This window comes from Momordica charantia (genome assembly GCF_013281855.1).
Source record: "Momordica charantia cultivar OHB3-1 chromosome 4 unlocalized genomic scaffold, Mcharantia_2.0 BLBB01000004.1, whole genome shotgun sequence".
NCBI classification, from domain to species: domain Eukaryota; kingdom Viridiplantae; phylum Streptophyta; class Magnoliopsida; order Cucurbitales; family Cucurbitaceae; genus Momordica; species Momordica charantia.
In genome coordinates this window covers 278,947-301,448 of record NW_028275162.1, presented here as the reverse complement: position 1 = coordinate 301,448, position 22,502 = coordinate 278,947, and the positions used below count along the sequence as shown (strand labels likewise).

Below are 22,502 nucleotides of genomic sequence, written 5' to 3'. Positions count from 1 at the left end.
ACTTCTGATTAGGACAAAGTTACATTTAGGGATACTGCCAATATTGTTGGTACAGGGAGAAGCTATAAAGAACATTAAATTCAGAGGCAAACATTTTCCAAACTTCCAAATCAAAAAGATAAAATATTTTTGAACATCACCCGGAGGAGTCATCAGAAAAATATACAATATTTTGGGCTATAGCTAGTATCTGTATTAATGCACCGTGAACTAGTGTGTTTATATTATTGCACCAGGTGAAAAACATGTAATCAAACAAGACTGATCTTATTTCATATTAATCCCACCAATCGGATGATGGGATGAAATTTATGTGCTAAACAGTTCGTTCAAAGTCGTTCGATGATTCGGTTGGCAGCCTCAGAGAGTTCTTTGTAAATCTTCATTTCATAGACAACATGTGTAGGTAAATAGGCTTGACGTCTTCCAAATATGTGATCACAGCTAACCTCATACCGAAGTGCTTCAGTCGCTGAAAGTTCAGCCTCATCATACTCACCATTCTTCAGTTCAACCATTGTTTGAATCAGAAGGCCGTCTGTAGATGAAAGTGCTTCTTCACACTTTTCCAGCATCGTCTTAAATCGATTATCTTTGGCAGAGGAAGCCAAAGTTGTCATGTTTGCTTGCAAATTATTGGCATGCTCAATCAGACACCCGACGATAATCTCGGCGATTCCTACCTTATCAGCATTTTCGGAATGTGGGTTGGATTTCAGGCACTGGATGCAGACTTCGGGTACGTTTGCATTGTGGCATTCTTCCTGGATTAACTGCTCATCTGCTTTCACAAAGTTGTGATATTGGCTTGTGAGTTGACAAGCTAGAGTAAGAAGGAGAAGGTGGAGAATTAAGGGTTTGGACATTGTTGATGAGAGACAATTTCCTCTTGGGAGGAGTTTTGCAAGGGGAGGTCCAGAGAGCTACAATTATAAATAATTGAGGAACAAATTAAAGCATCATATGTGTTGACTGGATGGAACACTCGAAATGGAAAATCAAAGGTTTCCCTATGGAATCATGCATCTACTCTATTTGTGTACTTTCTGCAACAAAACACAACTGCAATATATGATTGTCTAGGAATTATAGACGTACAAGACTGGAACTTTTCATTCTTATTTATAGCCCTATAAAGTTTAGACCCACTTTGTGGTTTACCTCCTGTTTGGGGTAGATCAAGGTTTCATTTTTGGAGCCTAATCATCAAATTTTGAGTCCTGTTCAAAAAGGGAAGGGTTTGCTAGAGAATGAGAAGCACTCACCTAGCGCCTAGGTGTTCAATCCACCTGAAGTGAAACTAAATTCAAGACTCCTAGCTAAGCATCAAACATTGGTTTATATTCTAAAAACGTTAATAAAACAAAGAAATACATAAGCGTGCAAGTAGTATTTGAAATTAGTAATTTTTAAAAACAAAATAGTTATCAAACAAAACTCTAATATCACTGGAATTTCCCACACACATGGGGATTGAGAAGTTTGAAAAATACTTGTCTGACTGTATACATATTGTGTGGAGGGTACTGTTTATAACTTTTTCTGTATTTATGTACGAATTCGTAGATGAAGAATGAAATAAGGACATCACAATGAGTACTTTATGTCATTGTCTTATCTAGATTTGAATTTTGGAGATATTTTGATTATTTTTCTGATCACAACTTGCAAGAAAAAGCAATTAAATCAAAAGTTGGTAAATTCAGATTTCTCCTGCCGACTATTTGATAGATTCTATTAGTGCATCTCCCCTCCTGCATTTGAAAACACATGTTGCCTATTATCTGCCTTCCCTCCACCCTCCACCTTAGAAACGATAAAAGGTAAAATGAATCTCCTTCAGATAAAAGTTTTAAGTCTTCCAGACATAACAGTTGATAAAAAAGAATAGTGAAGAGTTATATAGGATCATCAAAGCGAACATAGTTCAGTGGTAATTGACATATATCTCCAACCAAGAGGTTGTGAGTTTGATCCTCCATCCTCACATGTTGTACTAAAAAAATGAAGAATTATAGGTGGTAGACAACTAAAGCTTTAAATACAACCTTTTACGTACCCATAACAATCAAAATTTGAGTCACGTGACTAACCTATCGAATGTTTTCACTTGCTGCCTTCATGAAAAAACACAAGCTTTATACATTGTCAGGCTATAGACCCTACTGTTGTACTCTCTCTATACTGTGACCTCTCTATCTTTAGCCCAATAAAAATATTAGCTCATTGTCGCATAAAATATGTAACAACATGATGATTTATGAAACTTAATTAAACCATAAAATTAAATTGAAACTAAACACAGCCAGGGACTAAATTGAAATTATATAACAAAGATCAAAACTGCAATCTAACCAAAATAAAACTATTCACATAAATCAATTGGGATAAATGTAGGAACTGTGGACCATTTAATCATCAACTGCCTTAATTCAAATTAAAAAAAAAATTGTGTTTCAATTAATATCATAAAATATAATTCATCAGAATGTTGATGACAGGACTAACAATGTTTGTTAGTAGGTGTGAGAACTTTATGATAATATGGACAACTACAGTAAGCTTGATTATAATCAATAAGCCATCAGAAATGCATGTCACAATAGACTTCCTAAATTATTAGATTTTGCCAACTAAAAAGATTAATTCGTCCACCACAGCACACCTACTTTATATAATATTATTAAAGCTAGCAGACAATCAATCGCATTAATAACTGTGGGACCCATAAACATATATAAAATAGTTAATTATATGAATCTTTGAAAGGTGGCCAAAGATATATTCGACACCTTTCCAACACATATAATATAATCCGAATCACGAGAGATAAGTAATTAAAATCACATTCACAACAAATAATAAATAACAAATAATAATGTATGAAGAATATGTAAGAAACGTATGAGCAAGTCAAATCTGTCTCATTAAAGACCAGTTGCACCAACTTCCAACTGTTTGCTATATTGAGTTTGTGAACACAAATTAAATAACTTCACCTAATAATAATACATGCAAAATCGATCCTATCCTCGATCTTTTCTGTGTGGAAAATTTCTGTGGCAGTTTGAAACTTTACGTATTTAACAAAGCACCTGGAAGAAGGAAGAAGGAAGAAGGAAGAAGGAAGAACGGAAGGGATTAATATAGAAGAGAAGCAAAGTGGTGTAGGCATGCATTTCTTGTCGTTGGCTGCATATTACATATTTTTCAATGCGTCAAAGGTTGTTTATTTGCTATTATTGCTGCTTCTGCTGTGGCTTAATCTTACTATTCTTTCCCAAAATATGCGACATTTGGACAATTTGGCCGCTCTGATTTGCAAGGATGAGGCTCAGAATTGTGTGCTTTTTCAGTTTGAAGGCCTTAGTACTCATCCTAATCTTCTATACAACTACAACGCTTCTGTTTGTTAGGTTTCTTCTTCTTTGCAGCAGCAGCTTTATTCACACCACTGGAATATTAATTATATTGTATACTTCCACTTCTAATTCTCTTCGTTATAGATTATGCATACACAGTTCTAAGTTTTAACTTATTTCCCTTTTCTTTTTCTTTTTCTTTTTTCCATTTTTTTTCCGTTGATTATATCTTGTATAGAGTGTGTGTACGTATATTGCTATTATATTACATACTATATAAATATGAGTTAAGCAAGGTTTTATTTTCTTTTCTGGTTCTTGATCATGGATATTTAAAAAGGGATAGTTGCAAATTACACGTCAATAATTTACAAGTTATGAATGTTACACTTATGCCTTAAGATGAGTTTTAAACATTTGTGCTTGAATCAAGATATACTATTATAAGACGAAAAGTAGGGTATTGAGAGACTCAACAAAATATTAAGGGAGAGAATATTTTCTTGTATATTTCTTCATTCAACACAGTTGTGTATTTGTGGTACAATGAGATGATAACCACTGAAAGTATTTTATGGGATTGCAAGCCGTCAAAACAGCAGGAAAAATAGGGAATTTTATAGTGAATAAAACAAGATAATAACCACTGTATCAGCATATATTCATCAAATTAGAGAAAACCACGTGCTGTGAATCTTTTGGCAAGCCGGCGTCGTTTTATTCTTTATCTCAATCTTATCCCCCTGTTTGGAAGCTCGGGTTTACGACGATTTTTAAATCATTTTTCGTGTTTGGTTAGATTAAAAAAAATAGAATTTGAAATCCAATTAATAGGATTTTAATTGAAAATAGATCATATTACAACTTTACCCTTGCAATCAGTTTAATTGAAGAAATGAAATTGAACCAAAAAAGAATGAGACCTACTTGCAAAGAATAAGAATAATGCACATGGAATGAGATGAGATAAAATGAGAGAAAGAAAATGAAGATGAGATGAGATAAAAAGAGAAGAAAATGGAGAAAGGATGTATAAAAAGAAGAGAGAGAAAGAGAGAAAATATAGAAAGAGAAATGGAGAAGAAGATGAATAAAAAGAGAAAGAAATAAAATGGAGAAGGTATAAACAGGAGGGAGATGAAGAAAGAGGAGGAATAAAAAAAAATGGAGGCAATGAGATACGCCTAGAGAACGAGAGTTCATACGGAAAGAGAGTATGGTTTTGATATAGAGGAAGGTTATTAGGATTTTATTTTATAATTATAAGGGCGTAACAGTAAAATAAATTGTTGACGGAGAAATTTCGACTAATCACTAAATGTCACGTCATAAAATTAAAATTACATTTAGGACCAATCACAAATTTACACGTGTCCTAAATTAATTTTTAAAATCAAGAAATCAAATTGTGCCACATGTCTCTTATGGTCGTACGATGAAATCAACTAATTGGATCAAAACTCATGAAAAGACTGTGCCCAAGCCCATGACTCATTAAACTCGTGGCCCATAAAAGACCCACAAAGACTATAAATAGAGGGGTCACCCCTCATTTGATCGGGGAGCAAGAAGAAAGAAGAAGAAAGAAGAAAGAAGAAGCTAGAAGAATTGGATTCAGAGTCAAGCGAAGCATCGAGACTTGAAGAGTATGAGACTTCATGAACATTTGATCTTCTCTCCCCAAGCAACAATACTTGAAGACTCCCATCAATCAAATTGACTGAAGAACTTCAACAAGCTGCAAAGCCAAAACACTTCATCAGCTGCAAAGTCAAAGAACTTCAACAAGCTGCAAAGTCGAAGAACTTTCACAAGCTGCAAAGCTGAAGAACTTCAACACGCTGCAAAGCCGAAGAACTTCACAAGCTGCAAAATCGAAGAACTTCACGAGCGCAAAGTCGAAGACTTCAAAGATTCTTCAATAAGCTCAAAGTCGAAGACCTCACAAAGTCTTCATCAAGCTACAATCCAAAGAACTTCATCAACAAGTCAAAACCTTCAAAAGCCGAAGACTTCAAAGATCCTTCGACAAGCAAGAAGCTGAAGGCATTAACCATTGATTCAAGAACAAGCTCACAAGCCCTTGAATTAAAGTTCACGTCTGAGAGAATTAATCAGAGGATTATACATTAGAGATTATAACACTCACATACATAAATACAAATACAAGTTCATTAATTCAAGTTTCTCTTATTGAATTTCTCGTCGAACATAAATATTTTATTTTCATTTCCTACCATCATCCAAACAAAAGATTTTATTTTTAACTAATTTGAAATCCATCAAAATTTATTAGGTTCCAAACACAATTAAGAATTCGCAATCATTTCTATAATCTAGAATCCTGGAATTTGAAATCATTTCTTTCATGCCAAACAGATCATGATATGAACCAAAGTGTCTTAGTCCTCAAGATTTAAAGGAAGTTATTGGAGAATCCTATGTCCAAGTTGACAACAAATTGAAGTTGCATTAAATGCACTCTAGTGTCATTTATGACAACCTCAAGTTGCATTGAATGAAGTCAAGAACAAGTCCAACTTCATTTACTACAAACTCAAGTTGCATTAATGAAAGTCTAAGTTGAACTCAAGATGCATTAAATGAACAAGACTTCAAAGTACTTCAAAGTAGTTCAAACTCCAGTTCATTCACTCTTGGAGGATTACAAACTCTTGGTTTTATGGTGGAGTTTCATTCTCGGATTTAAAGCATGTTTAATTGTATTTTCAGTTTTAAACATTTCATTTATGTGTTTTAAGTTACATTTGAGTTACTGGTGGTTATGATATTGATATAGTAGGGAGTTAAAACCTTTACAATTCTTTTAGGTTACTTGAAAGGTTGTTTTGGAGGCTATAAATAGTCTAGCTTGTTCCCTTGTAAAAATAGATTTGAGATTTGAGTTTTGAGTTTTGAGTTTTGAGATAATGAAATTTAAGCTTATCGAGCCATGAGCTTTTCCTTTGCATTTCTTGTGTTTTAGAATTGCATGCTAGAATCATTCAAGTAGTCTTGATCAAGCGAACTTGTGGAGTGATTCGAATTTTGAGTTTTGAAACAAGTTTTCTCTACTCTTGATCTTGATCATCAAGGTAAATTCATTCTAACTTCTTCCTTGGGTTGAAATCATCTTGATTTGGGGGTTTTAGCATTTATGATCTAGAGGTTTGCATAACCATAAAGGTTCTTAGATCCAATTGGCTATTGTTTTCTTATCAGATCATATATGTCTTAAAAAGTCTGATACGTTACCATTTACATCATTGAACTAACAAATAAAAAAAAGAGCCTGTTATACACCGCCCCATGCATGTGTAGAACAAAGCTACAAGTCAACCCAAGTCAATTATATTAAACTTCAGGTGGCAATTTATTCATTCTTTTCTACCATAAAAGTTTTCCATTAAATTTTTTATAGTTATACTAAAAAATGGAAAATTAATTTCTCCGTATTTGCATTTCTCTACTTGTCAAAAACTTAATGACGCACCAGAAAAAATTTCTGTTGACCAGTCAATAAAAAAGTATTGTCATCGAAAACTTGAACAAAAAGAGTTTTTTTAGAGTTCTCTTTCAAGCGGTCAAAAACTTAATGGTGAGCAAACAGATGCTCAATTAATATGTATTATAAAATTTATTTACTTAATTAGATGCCCATCTCTCCGAGGGCTTCTTATTTGCCTAGTCACCAAGAAGTACACTCATGTTCACCAAGGCAATGACACCTATACAAGCCTATGCAATGACACCTATACAAGACTATGTAATCCTCCTTGCTGCCCAAGTCCATAAGCTCTATAAATGGGAGGCAAAGTGCATAAGATGAAAATGTAAGAGGAAGAAATTTCAGGAGAGAATAATTATATTTGCTCGTTATTTTATTTTGATACTATTTTCTTTGGTATTTTTTATTTGCTCCAATGATGCCTTGGTTTCGTTCCCTCCGTTTTATAACAGTATGATTCTTATTTGAGCATAAGTAAGATTTGTGGGAGTTGAAAAGGTATATGAGCTAACTTAAGCTCAGTTTACATAGATTCAAGTTCAAGCTTTTCTCAATACCGTACTCCACAGACCTAAGGTTATATCAAGTTCATGAGCCAAAATTACCTCTTTAGGTTTCCAGAAAGATCTCGAAGGCTGGTGGAAAAAAATCGACCCTTGTGGTTGGCCTGGGTTTGCCCTTATTAAGAAGCTTAAATATATCAAAGTGAAGTTGAAGCAGTGGAATAGGGAGGTCTTCGGTATTATAAAATACCAAAAAGAAGCTATTGAAAGGGAGCTATCTAAGGTTGATGATAAGATCTGGCTGAAGGCCTTAATTTCTGGGAGAGAAGGAAAGAGCTTAGAGCCTCCATTAGCGGAAATGGTCCTATATGAAGAAAGGAAGTGTTGGCAGAAATGTAAAGTTAGGTGGCTTATAGAAGGGGATGTGAGAACACCAAGCTCTTCCATAGTGTGCTCAACTCAAGAAGAAAGAGGCAATAGGGATCCATGGTTTAACAGGGGAACTCTATGGGTGAGGTCAAAAAATCCGAAGAAAGGAAGTGTTGGCAGAAATGTAAAGTTAGGTGGCTTATAGAAGGAGATGAGAACACCAAGCTCTTCCATGGTGTGCTCAACTCAAGAAGAAAGAGGCAAAGAAGCAATAGGGATCCATGGTTTAACAGGGGAATTCTATGGGTGAGGTCAAAATCCAAATCAAGATCACTTGTAGGACACAGCGAGTAGAAATCTCCAACTCATTTTATCCTGCAGTATAAATGATTTATACCATTCCAACTCATTTTATCCTGCAGTATAAATGATTTATACCATTCCAATTAGCATAACTTAAGATTTTTCATCCTCCGCGTTGTAGGCCACTCTCGTTGTTTAGGGGTGAGCATATATATATGCAAGATCATTATCGATTACTACGACAAGTGAAGATGTCCAACTCATTTTCCTGTGTCTCTTATGGTATTTTGTCATCTGCTCTATTCAAATTAGCATATCTCTGATTTTTTTTTCATCCTCTTTGCAGGTCACTTTGACCTTGTCGCTAGGTGAGGTCAAAATCCAACTCAAGAACACTGAACACTTATTGAGGTCAAAATCCAACTCAAGAACACTTATCAAGTACTACGGAGATCTTCAAGTCATTTTCCTTTTGTCATGTGGTCTTCAAGTCATTTTCCTTTTGTCATGTGGTATAAGTCATTTGTTCCACCAATTAGCATAACTTTTATCTGGTCTCCTCTTTGTAGGTCACTTTCCTGGTTTATGGGCGAGGATACATATCAAGATCACTTTTCAAGTACTAGAACAAGTGGAGATCCCCGACTCATTTTCATTTGTTTTGTGTATTTGTAATTTTTTCAATTCCAATTTCTTGGGTTTGCAAAGAGGAATACAAAGTCCCACATTGGCTAGGGAAGGGATTGATCCATGGTATATAAGAGATGAGAATTATCTCCATTGGTATGAGGCTTTTTTGGTGAAATTAAAAGCAACATATCAGAGCCATGGTCTAAGTCTAGCTGTGTCGATGAAATCCTCGAGTGTCGAATAAAGAAGTGGTGAGCCTCGAAAGACGTAGTCATTGTGCGATCCGTGGTTGTGCTCTATCAGGTTGTTCTTGGAGTCTTGGATAAGAGCACGCTCTCGTTATGCCCGAGAGTGGACAGATGGTTGACTACTTGAGGGGAGGCTCGGTGGTACTTTGTTCGAGGGGAGGATTGTTGGGTTCATAAAAGGAATACAAACAAAGTCTCACATTGGCTAGGAAAGGGATTGATCCATGGTAATATAAGAGAAAACAATTATCTCTACTAGTATGAAGCCTTTTGGGTGAAACCAAAAGCAAAATTGTGAAGCTGTGCCCAAAGCGGACAATATCATACCATTGTGGAGATACTCAGGGTACAAGGGGCGGGGTTGGACAATATTAGCTTATCTTTAATTTTTCCTTCTCTTCTTTGTAGGTCACTTTCCTAGTCTACGGTGTGATCAAAATCTGAATCTAGATCACTTATCAAGTACTCTAACAAGTGGAGTTCTCCAACTGGTTTTCTTTTGTCTCGTGGCATTTGTCATTTGTTCCATTTTAATTGACATAAGGAAAGTTTTGACATAAGGAAAGTTTTTCTAGGTCACTTTCCTTGTCTATGGGTGAGGTCAAAATCCAAATCAATATCATTTATCAATCACTACAACAAGGGGAGATCTTCAACTCATTTTTCATTTTTCTTATGGTATAAGTCATTTATTCCGTTATAATTAGCATAACTTTGATTTTTCCTTCTCTTCTTTGTAGGTCACTTTCTTTGTCTAAGAGTTAGTCATGATCACTTATCAAGTACTCCAACAAGTGGAGATCTCCAACTCATTTTTCTCTGTCTTGTGGTATTTGTCATTTGTTCCATTCCAATTAGCATATCATTGATTTTTCCTCCTCCTTTTTGTAGATCACTTTCCTTGTCTATGGGTGAGGTCATAATCCAAATCAAGATCACTTAACAAGTACCAGAGCAAGTGGAGATCTCCAACTCATTTTCCTTTGTCCTTGTAGTGTATAAGTCATTTGTTCTATTCCAATTAGCATAACTTTTATTTTTCCTCCTCCTCATTGTAGTTCACTTTCCTTGTTCATGGGTAAGGATACATATAAAGATCACTTATCAAGTACTACAAGTGGAGAAGTCCAACTCAATTTCCTTTGTCTTGTGGTATTTTTCATTTGTTCCATGTCAATTAGCATACGTTTAATTTTTACTCCACCTTTTAGGTTACTTTCCTTATCTATGGGTGAGGTTCAAAATCCAAATAAGAGATTGAGATTCATTTTCCTTTCATTTCTCCTACTGGGTCAATTTCCTTTTCGGTAGGTAAGGATACATATCAAGATCACTTATTAAAGACCTATAACAAGTGGAGATCTCCAACTCATTTTTCTTTGTCTTGTGGTATTGTCATTTGTCCCACATTCCAATTAGCATATCTTTAAATCTTCATCCTCCTCTATGTAGTTCACTTTCCTTGTCTATGGGTGAGATCAAAATCTCCTCTATGTAGGTCACTTTCCTTGCCTATAGGTGAGATCAAAATCTAAATCAAGATCGCTCAACAAGTGGAGATCTCCAACTCATTTTTTCTTTTTCTTGTGGTTTTTTTTCATTAGTTCCCTTCCAATTTGCATATCTTTAATGTTCCTCTTGCTCTTTGTAGGTGACTCTCTTTGTCTATAGGTGAGGTCAAAATCCAAATCTAGATCACTTATCAAGTACAAGTGGAGATCTCCGATTCATTTTCCTGTGGTACAAGTCATTTGTTTCGTTCCAATTAACATAACTTTGATTTTTCCTCTCCCCTTTGTAGGTCACTTTCCTTGTTTATGGGATACATATTAAGATCATTTATCTTGTGGTATTTTCATTGGTTCCATACCAATTTTACTTTTCCTCCTCTTTGTAGTTACTTTCCTTGTCTATGGGGGAGGATACATATCAAGTACTTCAACAAGTGGAGAGGTCCAACTCGACTTCCTTTGTCTTGTGGTATTTTCATTTGTTCCATACCAATTAGCAGATGTTTAATTTTTACTCCTTTTTTAGGCTGCTTTCCTTATCTATGGGTGAAGTCAAAATCCAAATCATATCACTTATCAGCAAGCGGAGATTCAGACTCATTTTCCTTTGTCCTATGGTATAAGTCATCTCTTCCATTCCAATTAGTGTAACTTTAGATTTTCCCTCCTCCTCTTTATAGGTCAATTTCCTTTCCATGGGTAAGGATACATATCAAGATCACTTATTAAAAACCTACAACAAGTGGAGATCTCCAACTCATTTTTCTTTGTCTTGTGGTATTTGTCAATTGTTCCATTCCAATTAGCATATCTTTAATTATCCGTCTTCCTCTTTGTAGTTCAATTTCTCTATCTGTGCGTGAGATCAAAATCTAGAACAAGATCACTCATTAGGTACTACAACAATTGGATATCTCAAACTAATTTTCCTTCGTCTTGTGGTGTTTGTCATTTGTTTCATTCCAATTAGCATATCATTGATTTTTCTTCCTCTTCTTTGTAGGTCACCTTCCTTGTCTATGGGTGAGGTCAAAGTACAAAACATGATCATCTATCATATACTGGAGCCAGTGGAGATCTCCAACTTATTTTCTTTTGTCCTGTAGTATATATCATTTGTTCCATTCCAATTAGCATAAATTTTACTTTTCCTCCTCTTTGTAGTCACTTTCCTTGTCTACGGGGGAGGATACATATCAAGTACTTCAACTAGTGGAGATGTCCAACTCAATTTCCTTTGTCCTGTGGTATTTGTCATTTGTTCCATTCCATTTAGCATATCTTTAATTTTTCCTCCTGCTCACTGTAGATCACTTTCCTTTGTCTATGGTTAGGTAAAAATTCAAATCAAGATCACTTATCAAGTACAAAGGGTGCTAATCAATTCATTTTCCTTTGTCCTCTGTATAAGTCATTTGTTCCATTCCAATGAGCATAACTTGGATTTTTCCGCCTCCTCATTGTAGGTCACTTCCCTTTAAGGATACATATCAAAATCACTTATCAAAATTCCTACCACAAGTGGAGATCTCCAACTTTTTTTCCTTTGTCTTGTAGTATTTGTAATTTGTTCCTTTCCAATTAGCATATCTTGGATTTTTCCTCCTCTTCTTTTCTGTAGGTCACTTTCCTTGTCTATGGGTGAGGTCAAAGTCCAAATCATGATCACTTATCAAGAACTAGAGCAAGTGGAGATCTCCAACTTATTTTCTTTCGTCATATGGTATATGTCATTTGTTTCATTCCAATTAGCTAACTTTTATTTTTCCTTCTCCTATTTGTAGGTCACTTTCCTTGTCTATGAGTGAGGATGCATATCAAATATTACAACAAGTGGAGATGTCCCACTCAACTTCTTTTGTTTTGTGATATTTGTTGTTTTTTCCATTCCATTTAGCTTAATTTTAAGTTTTACACCTCTTGTTTGCAGGCCACCTTCCTTGTCTACGAGTGAGATCAAAAATCAAAAATCAAAAATCAAGATCACTTATCAAATACTACAAGTGAAGGTCTCCGACTCATTTTTCTTTGTCTTGTGATATTTGTTATTTTTCCATTCCTATTAGCATATGTTTAACTTTTCCTCTTGCTCTTTGTCAATCACTTTTCTTATCTATGGTTGAGGTCAAAATCCAAATCAAGATCACTTATCATCTACAAGTGGAGATCTCCAATTCATTTTCCTTTGTCCTGTGGTATAAGCCGTTTTTTCCATTCCAATTAACATAACTTTGATTTTTCCTCCTCCCCTTTGTAGGTTACTTTCTTTGTTTATGAGATACATATTAAGATCACTTATGCAGTACTAAAACAAGTGGAGAGATACAACTCAAATTCCTTTGTCTTATGGTATTTTCATTTGTTCAATACCAATTAGCATATGTTTAATTTTCACTCCTCTTTTTAGGCTGCAATCTATGGGTGAGGTCAAAATCCAAATCAAGATCACTTATCAGCAAGTGGAGATTCAGACTCATTTTCCTTTGTCCTATGGTATAAGTCATCTTTTTCATTCCAATTAGCATAACTTCAGATTTTTCCTCCTCCTCTTTATAGGTCAATTTTCTTTCCATGGGTAACGATACATATCTAGATCACTTATCAAGTACTCCAACAAGTGGAGATCTCCAACTCATTTTTCTCTGTCTTGTGGTATTTGTCATTTGTTCCATTCCAATTAGCATATCTTCAATTCTCCGTCTTCCTCTTTGTAGTTCACTTTCTTTGTCTATGCGTGAGATCAAAATCTAGAACAAGATCGCTCATCAAGTACTACAAGAATTGGAGATCTCCAACTAATTTTTCTTTGTCTTGTGGTGCTTGTCATTTGTTTCATTCCAATTAGCATATCTTTTATTTTTCCTCATCTTCTTTGTAGGTCACTTTCCTTGTCTATGGGTGAGGTCAAAGTCCAAAACATGATCATTTATCAAGTACTAGAGCAAGTGGAGATCTCCGACTTATTTTCTTTTGTCTGGTAGTATATATCATTTGTCCCATTCCAATTAGCATAATTTTTTTTTCCTTGTCTTTGTAGGTCACTTTCCTTACCTATGGGTGAGGATACATATCAAGATCACTTATCAAGTACTTCAACCAATGGAGATGTCCAACTCAATTATTTTTGTCTTATGGTTTTTGTCGTTGGTTCCATTCCATTTAGCTTCTTTGTAGGTCACTTTCCTTGTTCACGGGTGAGATCAAAATCCAAAATCAAGACCAACTTATCAAGTACTACAAGTGAAGGCCTCCGACTCATTTTCCTTTGTCTTGCGGTATTTGTCATTTGTGGGTCATTTTCCTTGTTTATTTTTCCTCTTGCTCTTTGTAGGTCATTTTCTTTGTTTGTGGTTAGGTCAAAATTCAAATCAAGATCACTTATCATGTATAAGTGGTGATCTCCAATTTATTTTCCTTTGTCCTGTGTTATAAGTCATTTGTTCCATTCCAATTAGCATAACTTTGATTTTTCCTCCTCCTCATTGTAGGTCACTTCCCTTTTTATGGGTGAGGATACATATCAAGATCTTATCAAAATTCTTACAATAAGTGGAGATCTCAGACTCTTTTTCCTTTGTCTTGTGGTATTTGTAATTTGTTCCATTCCAATTAGCATATCTCGGATTTTTCCCCTTCCATGTAGGTCACTTTCCTTGTCTATGGGTGAGGTCAAAGTTCAATTCATCATCACTTGTCAAGAACTAGAGCAAGTCGAGATCTCCAACTTAATTTGTTTTGTCCAGTGGTATATGTCATTTGTTTCATTCCAATTAGCTAACTTTTATTTTTCCTTCTCCTATTGGTAGGTCACGTTCCTTGTTTATGAGTGAGGATATATATCAAGATCACTTATCAAGTACTACAACAAGTGGAGATGACCCACTCAACTTCCTTTGTCTTGTGATGTTTGTCGATTTTTCCATTTCATTTAGCCTATCTTTAAGTTTTCCTCGTCCTCTTTGTAGGTCACCTTTCTTGTCTACAGGTGAGATCAAAAATAAAAAATCAAGATCACTTATCAAGTACTACAACAAGTGAAGGTCTCCGACTCATTTTCCTTCGTCTTGTGGTATTTGTCATTTTCCATTCCTATTAACATATCTTTAATTTTTCCTCTTGCTCTTTGTAGGTCACTTTCCTTATCTATGAGTAAGGCCAAAATTCAAATCAAGGTCACCTATCAAGTACTCCAGCAAGTAGAGATCCGCAACTCTTTTTGCCAGTACAAGTCATTTGTTCCGTTCCAATTAGCATAACTTTAATTTTTCCCCCTCCTCTTTGTAGGTCACTTTCCTTGTTGATGGGTGAGTCTAAAATCCAAATCAAGATCACTTGTCAAGTACTACAGAGATCTTCAACTCATTTCCTTTGTCTTGTGGTACAAGTCATTTGTTTCGTTCCAATAAGCATAACTTTTATTTTTTCTCCACTTTGTTGGTCACTTTCCTTGTCTATGAGTGAGGATGCATATAAAGATCACTTATCAAGTACTACAACAATTGGAGATCTCCAACTCCTTTTTATTTGTCTTGTGGTATTTATTATTTTTTCAATTCCAATTAGGTTATCTTTAATTTTTCCTCCTGAAGGTTACTTACCATATCTATGGGGGTGATGAAAATCCATTCTAATTATATTGTTTTGTCATGTGGCATTTGTCATTTGATCCATTCTAATTAGCATATCTTTAAGTTTCCTCCTCTTTGTAGGTCACTTTCCTTATCTATGGGTGAGATCAAAATCCAAATCAAGATCATTTATCAAGTACTATAGCAAATGGAGATCTCCAACTCATTGTTCTTTTTCCTGTGGTATAATTCATTTGCTCCATTCTAATTAGCATCACTTTGATTTTGCCTCCTTTTCTTTGTGGGTCACTTTCTTTGTCTTAGTTGAGGATACCTATCAAGATCACTAGAGATCTCAACTCATTTTCCTTTATCTTGTGTCATTTTTCATTTGTTCCATTCCAGTTAGCATATCTTTGATCTTTCCACCTCCTCTTCGTAGGTTACTTTTCTTGTCTATGGGTAAGGTCAATCCAAATCAAGATCACTTATCAAGTAAGTACTACCACAAGTGGAGATCTCTAACTCATTTTCCTTTGTCTTGGTACAAGTCATTTATTCTATTCCAATTAGCATAACATTGATTTTTCCTCCTCCTCTTTGTAGGTCACTTTCCTTATTTATGAGTGAGGATACATATCAAGATCACTAATCAAGTACACTACAACAAGTGGAGATGTACAACTCAATTTCCTTTGTCTTGTGGTATTTTTCATTATTTCTATTCCAATTATCATATATTTAATTTTTACTCCTCCCCTTTGTAGGTTACTGTCCTTGTCTATGGGTGAGGTTAAATCTAAATGAAGATCACTAATCAGCAAGTGGAAATTCCAACTCATTTTCCTTTGTCCTGTGGTATAAGTCATTTCTAACATTCCAATTAGCACAACTTTGATTTTTCCTCCTCCTCTTTGTAGGTCACTTTCCTTTTTTATGGGTGAGGATACAATATCAAGATCACTTATCAAAAGTCCTACAACAAGTAGAGATCTCCAACTCATTTCTTTTGTCTTGTGGTAATTGTCATTTCTTCAATTCCAATTAGCGTATCTTTAGTTTCCCCTCCTCCTTTGTAGGTCACGTTCCTTGTCTATGGGTGAGACCAAAATCCAAATCAAGATCACTTATCAAGTACTACAACAAGTAGTCAAGTAGACATCTCCAACTCATTGTCCTCTGTCACGTGGTACTTGTCATTTGTTCCATTCTAATTAGCATATCTTTAACTCTTCGTCCTCTTCTTTGTAGGTCATTTTCTTTGTCTATGGGTGAGACCAAAATCGAAATCAAGATCGCTTATCAAGTACTACTACATGTGGAGATCTCCAACACATTTTCCTTTGTCTCATGGTATTTGTCATTTGTTCCATTACAATTTGCATATTTTTAATGTTTCCTCTTGCTCTTTGTAGGCCACTTTCTTTGTCTATGGGTGAGGTCAAAATCCAAATTAAGGTCACATATTAAGTACAAGTGGAGATCTCTAATTCATTTTCCTTTGTCCTGTGGTATAAGTCATTTGTTCCATTCCAATTAGCAACACTTTGATTTTTCCTCTTCTTCTTTGTAGGTCACTTTCCTTTTCTGTGGGTGAGGATACATGTCAAGATCACTTATAAAAAGTCCTAGAACAAGTGGAGATATCTAACTTATTTTCCTTTTTCTTGGGGTACTTGTCATTTATTCCATTTCAATTAGCATAACTTTTATTTTTCCTCCTCCTCTTTGTAGGTCACTTTCCTTTTCTATGGGTGAGGATACATATCAAGATAACTTATCAAAAGTCCTACAACAAGTGAAGGTCTCCGACTCATTTTCCTTTGTCTTGTGCTATTTGTCATTCGTCCATTCCTATTAGCATATCTTTAATATTTCCTCCAATCACTTTCCTTGTCTATGGGTGAGGTTGAAATTCAAATCAAGATCACTTATCAAGTACTTCAGAAAGTGGAGATCTCCAACTCATTTTGTCCTGCGGCATAAGTAATTTGTTCCATTTCATTTATGATGTATCTAAACTACTTTAAGTTATAAAGCAGTTCTTTTAGTTTGTAGGGTAGTTAGTATTTTAAAAAGCCTTCTGTTTAGTGATAAAAGGGCTAGTCTTTTACTGCACAGTAACTAGCCCTCCAGCTTTTAAGTTTTCAAAGCCAATAAATAGACTTCTGTATTCATTCGGAAGGGGATGAATCATTATTGAATTTTCTCAAATTGGACTGCACCAAATTAGCATAACTTAGATTTTTCCTCCTCATCTTTGTAGGTCACTTACCTTGTTTATGGGTGAGCATATATATCAAGAACTGCGAGAAGTGGAGATCTCCAACTCATTTTCATTTGTCCGATGGTATTTGTCATTTGTTTCATTCAAATTAGCATATCTTTTATTCTTTTTCCTCCTCTTTGTAGGTTACTTTCCTTGTCAATAGAGAGGCCAAAATCCAAATCAAGATTACTTATCAAGTACTACAGTCTTCAACTCATTTTCCTTTATCCTGTGGTATAAGTTATTTGTTCTATTCCAATTAGCTTAACTTTTATTTTTCCTCCTCTTTGTAGGTCACTTTCCTTGTCTATAGGTGAGGTTACATATCAAGATCACTTGTCAAGTACTACTCAAGTACTACAATAAGTGGAGATCTCCAACTCATTTTTATTTGACTTGTGGTACTTGTCATTTTTTCACTTCCAATTAGCTTATCTTTAATTTTTCCTCCTCCTCTTTGTAGGTCACTTTCCTTGTCTATGGAAGTTATCAAAATCCAAATCAACATCACTTATCAAGTACTATAACAAGTGGAGTTCTCAAACGCATTTTCTTTTGTCTTGTGGCATTTGTCATTTGTTCCATTATAATTATCATATCTTTAAGTTTTAATCCTCCTCTTTGTAGGTTACTTTCCTTGTCTATGGGTCATTTATCAAGTACTACAGCAAGTGGAGATCTCCAACTCATTTTCCTTTTTCTTTTGGTATAAGTCATTTGTTCCATTCTAAATAGCATACCTTCAATTTTTCCTCCTCCTCTTTGCAGGTCACTTTTCTTGTCTACAAGTGAGGTCAAAATCCAAATCAAAATCACTTATCAAGTACTAAAGCAAGTAGGGATCTCCAACTCATTTATTTTGTCCTTTGGTATGTCATTTGTTCTATTCCAATGAGCATAAATTTGATTTTTCCTCTTCTTCGTAGGTCACTTTTCTTGTTTATTGGTGAGGGTACATATCAAGATCACTTATCAAGTACTACAGCAAGTGGAGATCTCAAACTCAATTTCCTTTGTCTTGTGGTATTTTTCATTTGTTCCATTCCAATTAGCACATGTTTAATTTTTACTCCTATTTGTAGGATACTTTCCTTGCCTACAGGTGAGGTCAAAATCCAAATCAAGATCACTTATAAGCATATGGAGATTCCATATCATTTTCCTTTGTCCTGTGGTATAAGTCATTTCTTCCATTCCAATTAGCATAACTTTGATTTTTCCTCCTCCTCTTTGTAGATCACTTTCCTTTTCTGTGAATGAGGATACATATTAAGATCACTTATCAAAGACCTACAACAAGTGGAGATCTCCTGCCCATTTTACTCTATCTTGTGGTATTTGTCGTTTGTTCCATTCCAATTAGCATAACTTTGATTTTCCTCCTCCTCTCTGTAGGTCACTTTCCTTATCTATGAGTGTGATAAAAATCCAAATCAAGATCATTTATCAAGTACTACAACAAGTGGAGATCTCAACCTTATTTTCTCTTGTCTGGTTGTATTTGTCATTGTTCCAATCCAATTAGCATATCTCTAATTCTTCGTCTTCCTCTTTGTTGGTCACTTTCCTTTTCTATGGGTGAGATCAAAATCTAAATCAAGATTGCTTATCAAGTACTACAAGTGGATATCTCCAACTCATTTTCCTCCGTCTTGTGGTATTTTTTATTTGTTCCATTCCAATTTGCATATCTTTGATTTTTCCTCCTACTCTTTGTAGGTTACTTTCCATGTCCATGGTGAGGTCAAAATTAAAATCAATATCACTTATCAAGTACAAGTGGGGATCTCTACCTTATTTTATTTTGTTCCGTGGTATAAGTTATTTGTTTCATTCCAATTAGCATAACTTTTATTTATCCTTGTCCTCTTTGTAGGTTATTAAATCACTAATCGCTTTTGGGTTAGTGGTGGTTTATTCAACCTTAACATAGCATCAGAGCGGGAAGTCGTGTAATCAAACCTCTGCATTGTTGTTTCCTCCCCATTTATAATGATTTCCACTTGTTGGATTTTGTGCAATTATCAAAGCCTACAAGTGAGGGAGAGTATTGAGAATCCATATATATAAATTAAATTTACTCAATCCATCAGCTTAAACTTTTGAGTTGCAGGAGCCAACTAAATGGGTTACGAGATATCTAAAGGGAACTTGTAATAATGACTACTTTGCACTCATCCAAATACATTACAACTAGAACTCAAAGGTTACTCAGGTTCAGATTCTGCTGGTGACCTTGATCGAAGGTGGTCACTAACTAGATATGTGTTTCTACTTGGGGAAAATGTGGTTAGCTGGAATTCCTCTCTACAAAGTAGTGGCACTATCGACAATGGAACCAGATTTTATTGCTCTTTCAGAAGCAATAAAAGAAGCCATTTGGCTAGTTGAAGAACCTGGCTTTCATCAAATTGAAGTTACCGTCATGTGTGATAATCAAAGCACCATACCCCTATCTCACAATCAACAATATCATGAGAGGTCCAAACATATAGATGTAAAGTTACATTTTGTGAGGGAATAAGTTGAAAAAGGCACGGTTACAATTCAGAAAGTTAGTACACATGAAAATGCAGCTGATATACTAACTAAAGCAGTCACCAAGGTAACTTTTGAGCATTGCTTAAATATGCGCAAAGCGACTGAACTCCTTGGAGGATAAACCGTGGAATAGCAACCAAGCAGTCTTACCGTGTTTGTTCAAAGGTGCAGAGGATTTTTTAACAAAACTGATAAATAATGAAACTCTCTCTTGAGGTTGACAGCACGTGTTAATTCGTAAAAGGCAAATTTTTGTATTACTGTTGTAACAGAGAAGAAGTTGTAAAATTACCTTTATTTTTTCTGACTTCTTCGTTGTATAAATAGCTGAATATAGGTGCTGTATTACTTACTTGAAAAACTCATAAATTCTAAAGTAAAGGCGAAGCTGCTGATTGCTAAAGTGGGTGTAGGCTATATGCTGAACCACTATAATTCTTAGTGTTGTTTTCTCTCTTATCCTCTCTGTTATTCTTCTTGCATTGGATTTATTGTGATTTCATAGAGCTAGCTGGTTAAAAGGTGGATTGATTTCAGAAGGCAAGATCTTGGATATAACACTATCAATGCCTACCTCTGATCATTTCCCCATTCTTATGGAAACGGGAAGCTTCAAGTGGGTTCCTATATCTTCTAAGTTCAAAAACATGTGGCTCCTTCACAAGTCTTCCCTGAAAGATCTCGAAGGCTGGTGGAAAGAAATCAACCCTTGGGGTTGCCTGGGTTTGCCCTTATCCAGGATCTTAAATATATCAAAGCGAAGTTGAAGCAGTGAAATAGGGAGTTCTTGTATTATAAAAGACCAAAACTAAGCTATTGAAAGGGAGCTATCTAAGGTTGATGATAAAGATCTGGCTAAAGGCCTTAATTTTGAGGAAAAAGGGAGAGAAGGAGAGAGCTTAGAGCCTCCATAGCAGAAGTGGTCCTAAATGAAGAAAGGAAGTGGGGCAGAAATGTAAAGTTAGGTGGCTTATAGAAGGGAATAAGAACACCAAGTTCTTCCATGGTGTGCTCAACTAAAGAAGAAAGAGGCAATAGGGATCAATGGTTTTACAGGGACATTCTTGAAAGACATCCTCAAGGTGATCTATGATTTCTCAATAACGGCATTATAAATGGATGGATAAGTTATCTAGTGAGCTCCGGTTTTACTTCAACAGCGAAGAAATCCATGCATGTTTGATACAATACAACAAAATTCATAACTAACCTGGTGAAAGTGGATTTCTTGTGACCAGGACATCGAGTTCATCCATGCGAGTTGGTGGCCTCTCGTAAAGCTACAATTTGCAGTCACTTTTGTAGGAAACAAATACTGAGGTTGTGTGTGGATTCGAGATGAACTGTCATAGATCCTGCAGTTGGGTGTTTCTTGAATCAGAAAAGAAATTATAAATTAACATTTAAATGGTAAATAATGTAGAATTTGAATCAAACTGGACTAAATTACCCAAATTTTGGTACTGCCTTCTTGGTATCATAGATTCACAATATCTTTCCAACAAGTCATCATATAAGTCTGCACCTATTAAGTCAGAGTAACATATTATTTGTAGAGATTATGAAGCTGAATAAAGAAGCACTTAAACAATATTTCAGAATGGTCGAAGCTGATATGAGTTCAAGATTTATTTATAATAATTTTTTAGTAATAAATAAATCTATCTAATTATATTGATTTTTCAATAAAAATGTACGCCGATGACTCAAAAATGAAATCAGAACTGAATGAAAACTCTATTTTGTGATATATAAATTGACTTGCCTTGTTAAAAGTAGAGACAATTTTCACAAGACCTTCATTTTCTCTGTTGCTACTTCTCCATCGAAAGAAGCATGGAAACGAACAAGTGAACAACTACTTGGGAAGAGATTGACTCCAACGACTAGCCAAGTAACAGAGCCATGAAACGGTGGTGCAATCAAGACCACCCAAACAGTCCGATCAAGTGGAGCAGAGTGGCTGAATCCATGGCGGAGTTTGCAGAGTCCAAGATTTCGCCTGTCACTGGTCCGATCCATCGACCACCATTGTTTGTCCAAGAATCAATTTGCGATGTTAATTTCAGCCCCATTTGCTTTGAAAAGGGAAGGTCTGGCTGGTTAGGGTTATCTTCATCTACTTTTTCAGTGTTGCAGGTACAATGGACAACATAATTCGGAGAGGAACGAGAGAGAAGAGACCGAGGGAGGGGAAGAAGAGAAGAGAGACTTGGGGGGGAAGTAATAGAGAGAGGAGACTGAGGGCGGGAAAATAAGAGGGAGACGAAGACTGAGGGCGGGAAGAGGGAGGGAAACAGGACACTCAGGTCTAACTGAATTAGCCGTTGCAGTAAGTATTAATTACTGCCTGAAACGGCCTTTTTTACGTTTCGTGAAGTTGAAAATTAAAAACTAAAACAGAGGAAAATAAACTTCCGTCTGTCTAAATTTTAAATCTAACTCCGTTCTCCGTCAAAAAAAAAAACTCCATTCATATTTTTTGCCTTTTTATAACTTTTGTAAAATAAATATACGCGGACAATGTTTTTGGTTTTCGTTTGTTTAGTGAGATAGATAAATATTGTACTTCTTTGATTTAAAGTTAGTATATTTCCATATCATAAAAAGCATCTATGATTCTATCTCATTATTTATATTTATATTTTTCTTATTTTCATATGGAAAAAATTTGATTGGTTGTCCTTCCT

General features: G+C 35.2%; 2 protein-coding genes across 48 annotated transcripts; one reads left to right on the top strand and one right to left on the bottom strand.

Moving 5' to 3' along the window:
• Positions 1 to 93: 93 nt before the first annotated feature.
• LOC111016691 (cell wall / vacuolar inhibitor of fructosidase 2-like) lies at positions 94 to 22,081 on the bottom strand. 2 transcript variants are annotated; one of them, XM_088123402.1, is made up of 4 exons: positions 21,578 to 22,070; positions 21,263 to 21,337; positions 21,023 to 21,167; positions 94 to 923 (listed from the first exon to the last, which is right to left on the bottom strand). In XM_088123402.1, the coding sequence occupies exons 3-4, from the start codon at positions 21,062 to 21,064 to the stop codon at positions 330 to 332; spliced, it is 636 nt and encodes a 211-aa protein (XP_087979528.1). In that variant the 5' UTR covers positions 21,065 to 21,167; positions 21,263 to 21,337; positions 21,578 to 22,070; the 3' UTR covers positions 94 to 329. The 2 variants fall into 2 exon arrangements, 1 of the variants encoding a protein (XP_087979528.1); XR_002602212.2 differs by lacking the exon at positions 94 to 923 and adding an exon at positions 4,689 to 5,463 and having other exon boundaries at positions 21,578 to 22,081.
• On the top strand, positions 5,486 to 20,247 carry LOC111016689 (uncharacterized). 46 transcript variants are annotated; one of them, XM_088123374.1, is made up of 35 exons: positions 7,908 to 8,246; positions 8,392 to 8,486; positions 8,615 to 8,676; positions 10,575 to 10,663; positions 10,821 to 10,876; positions 10,961 to 11,051; positions 11,274 to 11,328; positions 11,438 to 11,681; positions 12,219 to 12,443; positions 13,313 to 13,379; positions 13,472 to 13,722; positions 13,923 to 13,941; positions 14,078 to 14,140; positions 14,241 to 14,290; positions 14,400 to 14,474; positions 14,564 to 14,630; positions 14,719 to 14,812; positions 15,144 to 15,245; positions 15,445 to 15,497; positions 15,609 to 15,680; positions 15,770 to 15,789; positions 15,923 to 15,987; positions 16,062 to 16,156; positions 16,254 to 16,308; positions 16,418 to 16,437; positions 16,737 to 16,806; positions 17,269 to 17,288; positions 17,415 to 17,468; positions 17,565 to 17,625; positions 17,735 to 17,801; positions 17,899 to 17,938; positions 18,040 to 18,106; positions 18,198 to 18,294; positions 18,991 to 19,050; positions 19,148 to 20,247. In XM_088123374.1, coding segments are annotated over exons 20-33 (660 nt in total). In that variant the 5' UTR covers positions 7,908 to 8,246; positions 8,392 to 8,486; positions 8,615 to 8,676; positions 10,575 to 10,663; positions 10,821 to 10,876; positions 10,961 to 11,051; positions 11,274 to 11,328; positions 11,438 to 11,681; positions 12,219 to 12,443; positions 13,313 to 13,379; positions 13,472 to 13,722; positions 13,923 to 13,941; positions 14,078 to 14,140; positions 14,241 to 14,290; positions 14,400 to 14,474; positions 14,564 to 14,630; positions 14,719 to 14,812; positions 15,144 to 15,245; positions 15,445 to 15,497; positions 15,609 to 15,678; the 3' UTR covers positions 18,222 to 18,294; positions 18,991 to 19,050; positions 19,148 to 20,247. The 46 variants fall into 46 exon arrangements, with proteins under 46 accessions (XP_087979512.1, XP_087979490.1, XP_087979500.1 ...); XM_088123377.1 differs by having other exon boundaries at positions 16,254 to 16,320; positions 17,565 to 17,584; positions 17,899 to 17,942; XM_088123372.1 differs by having other exon boundaries at positions 16,254 to 16,320.
• Positions 22,082 to 22,502: the final 421 nt, after the last annotated feature.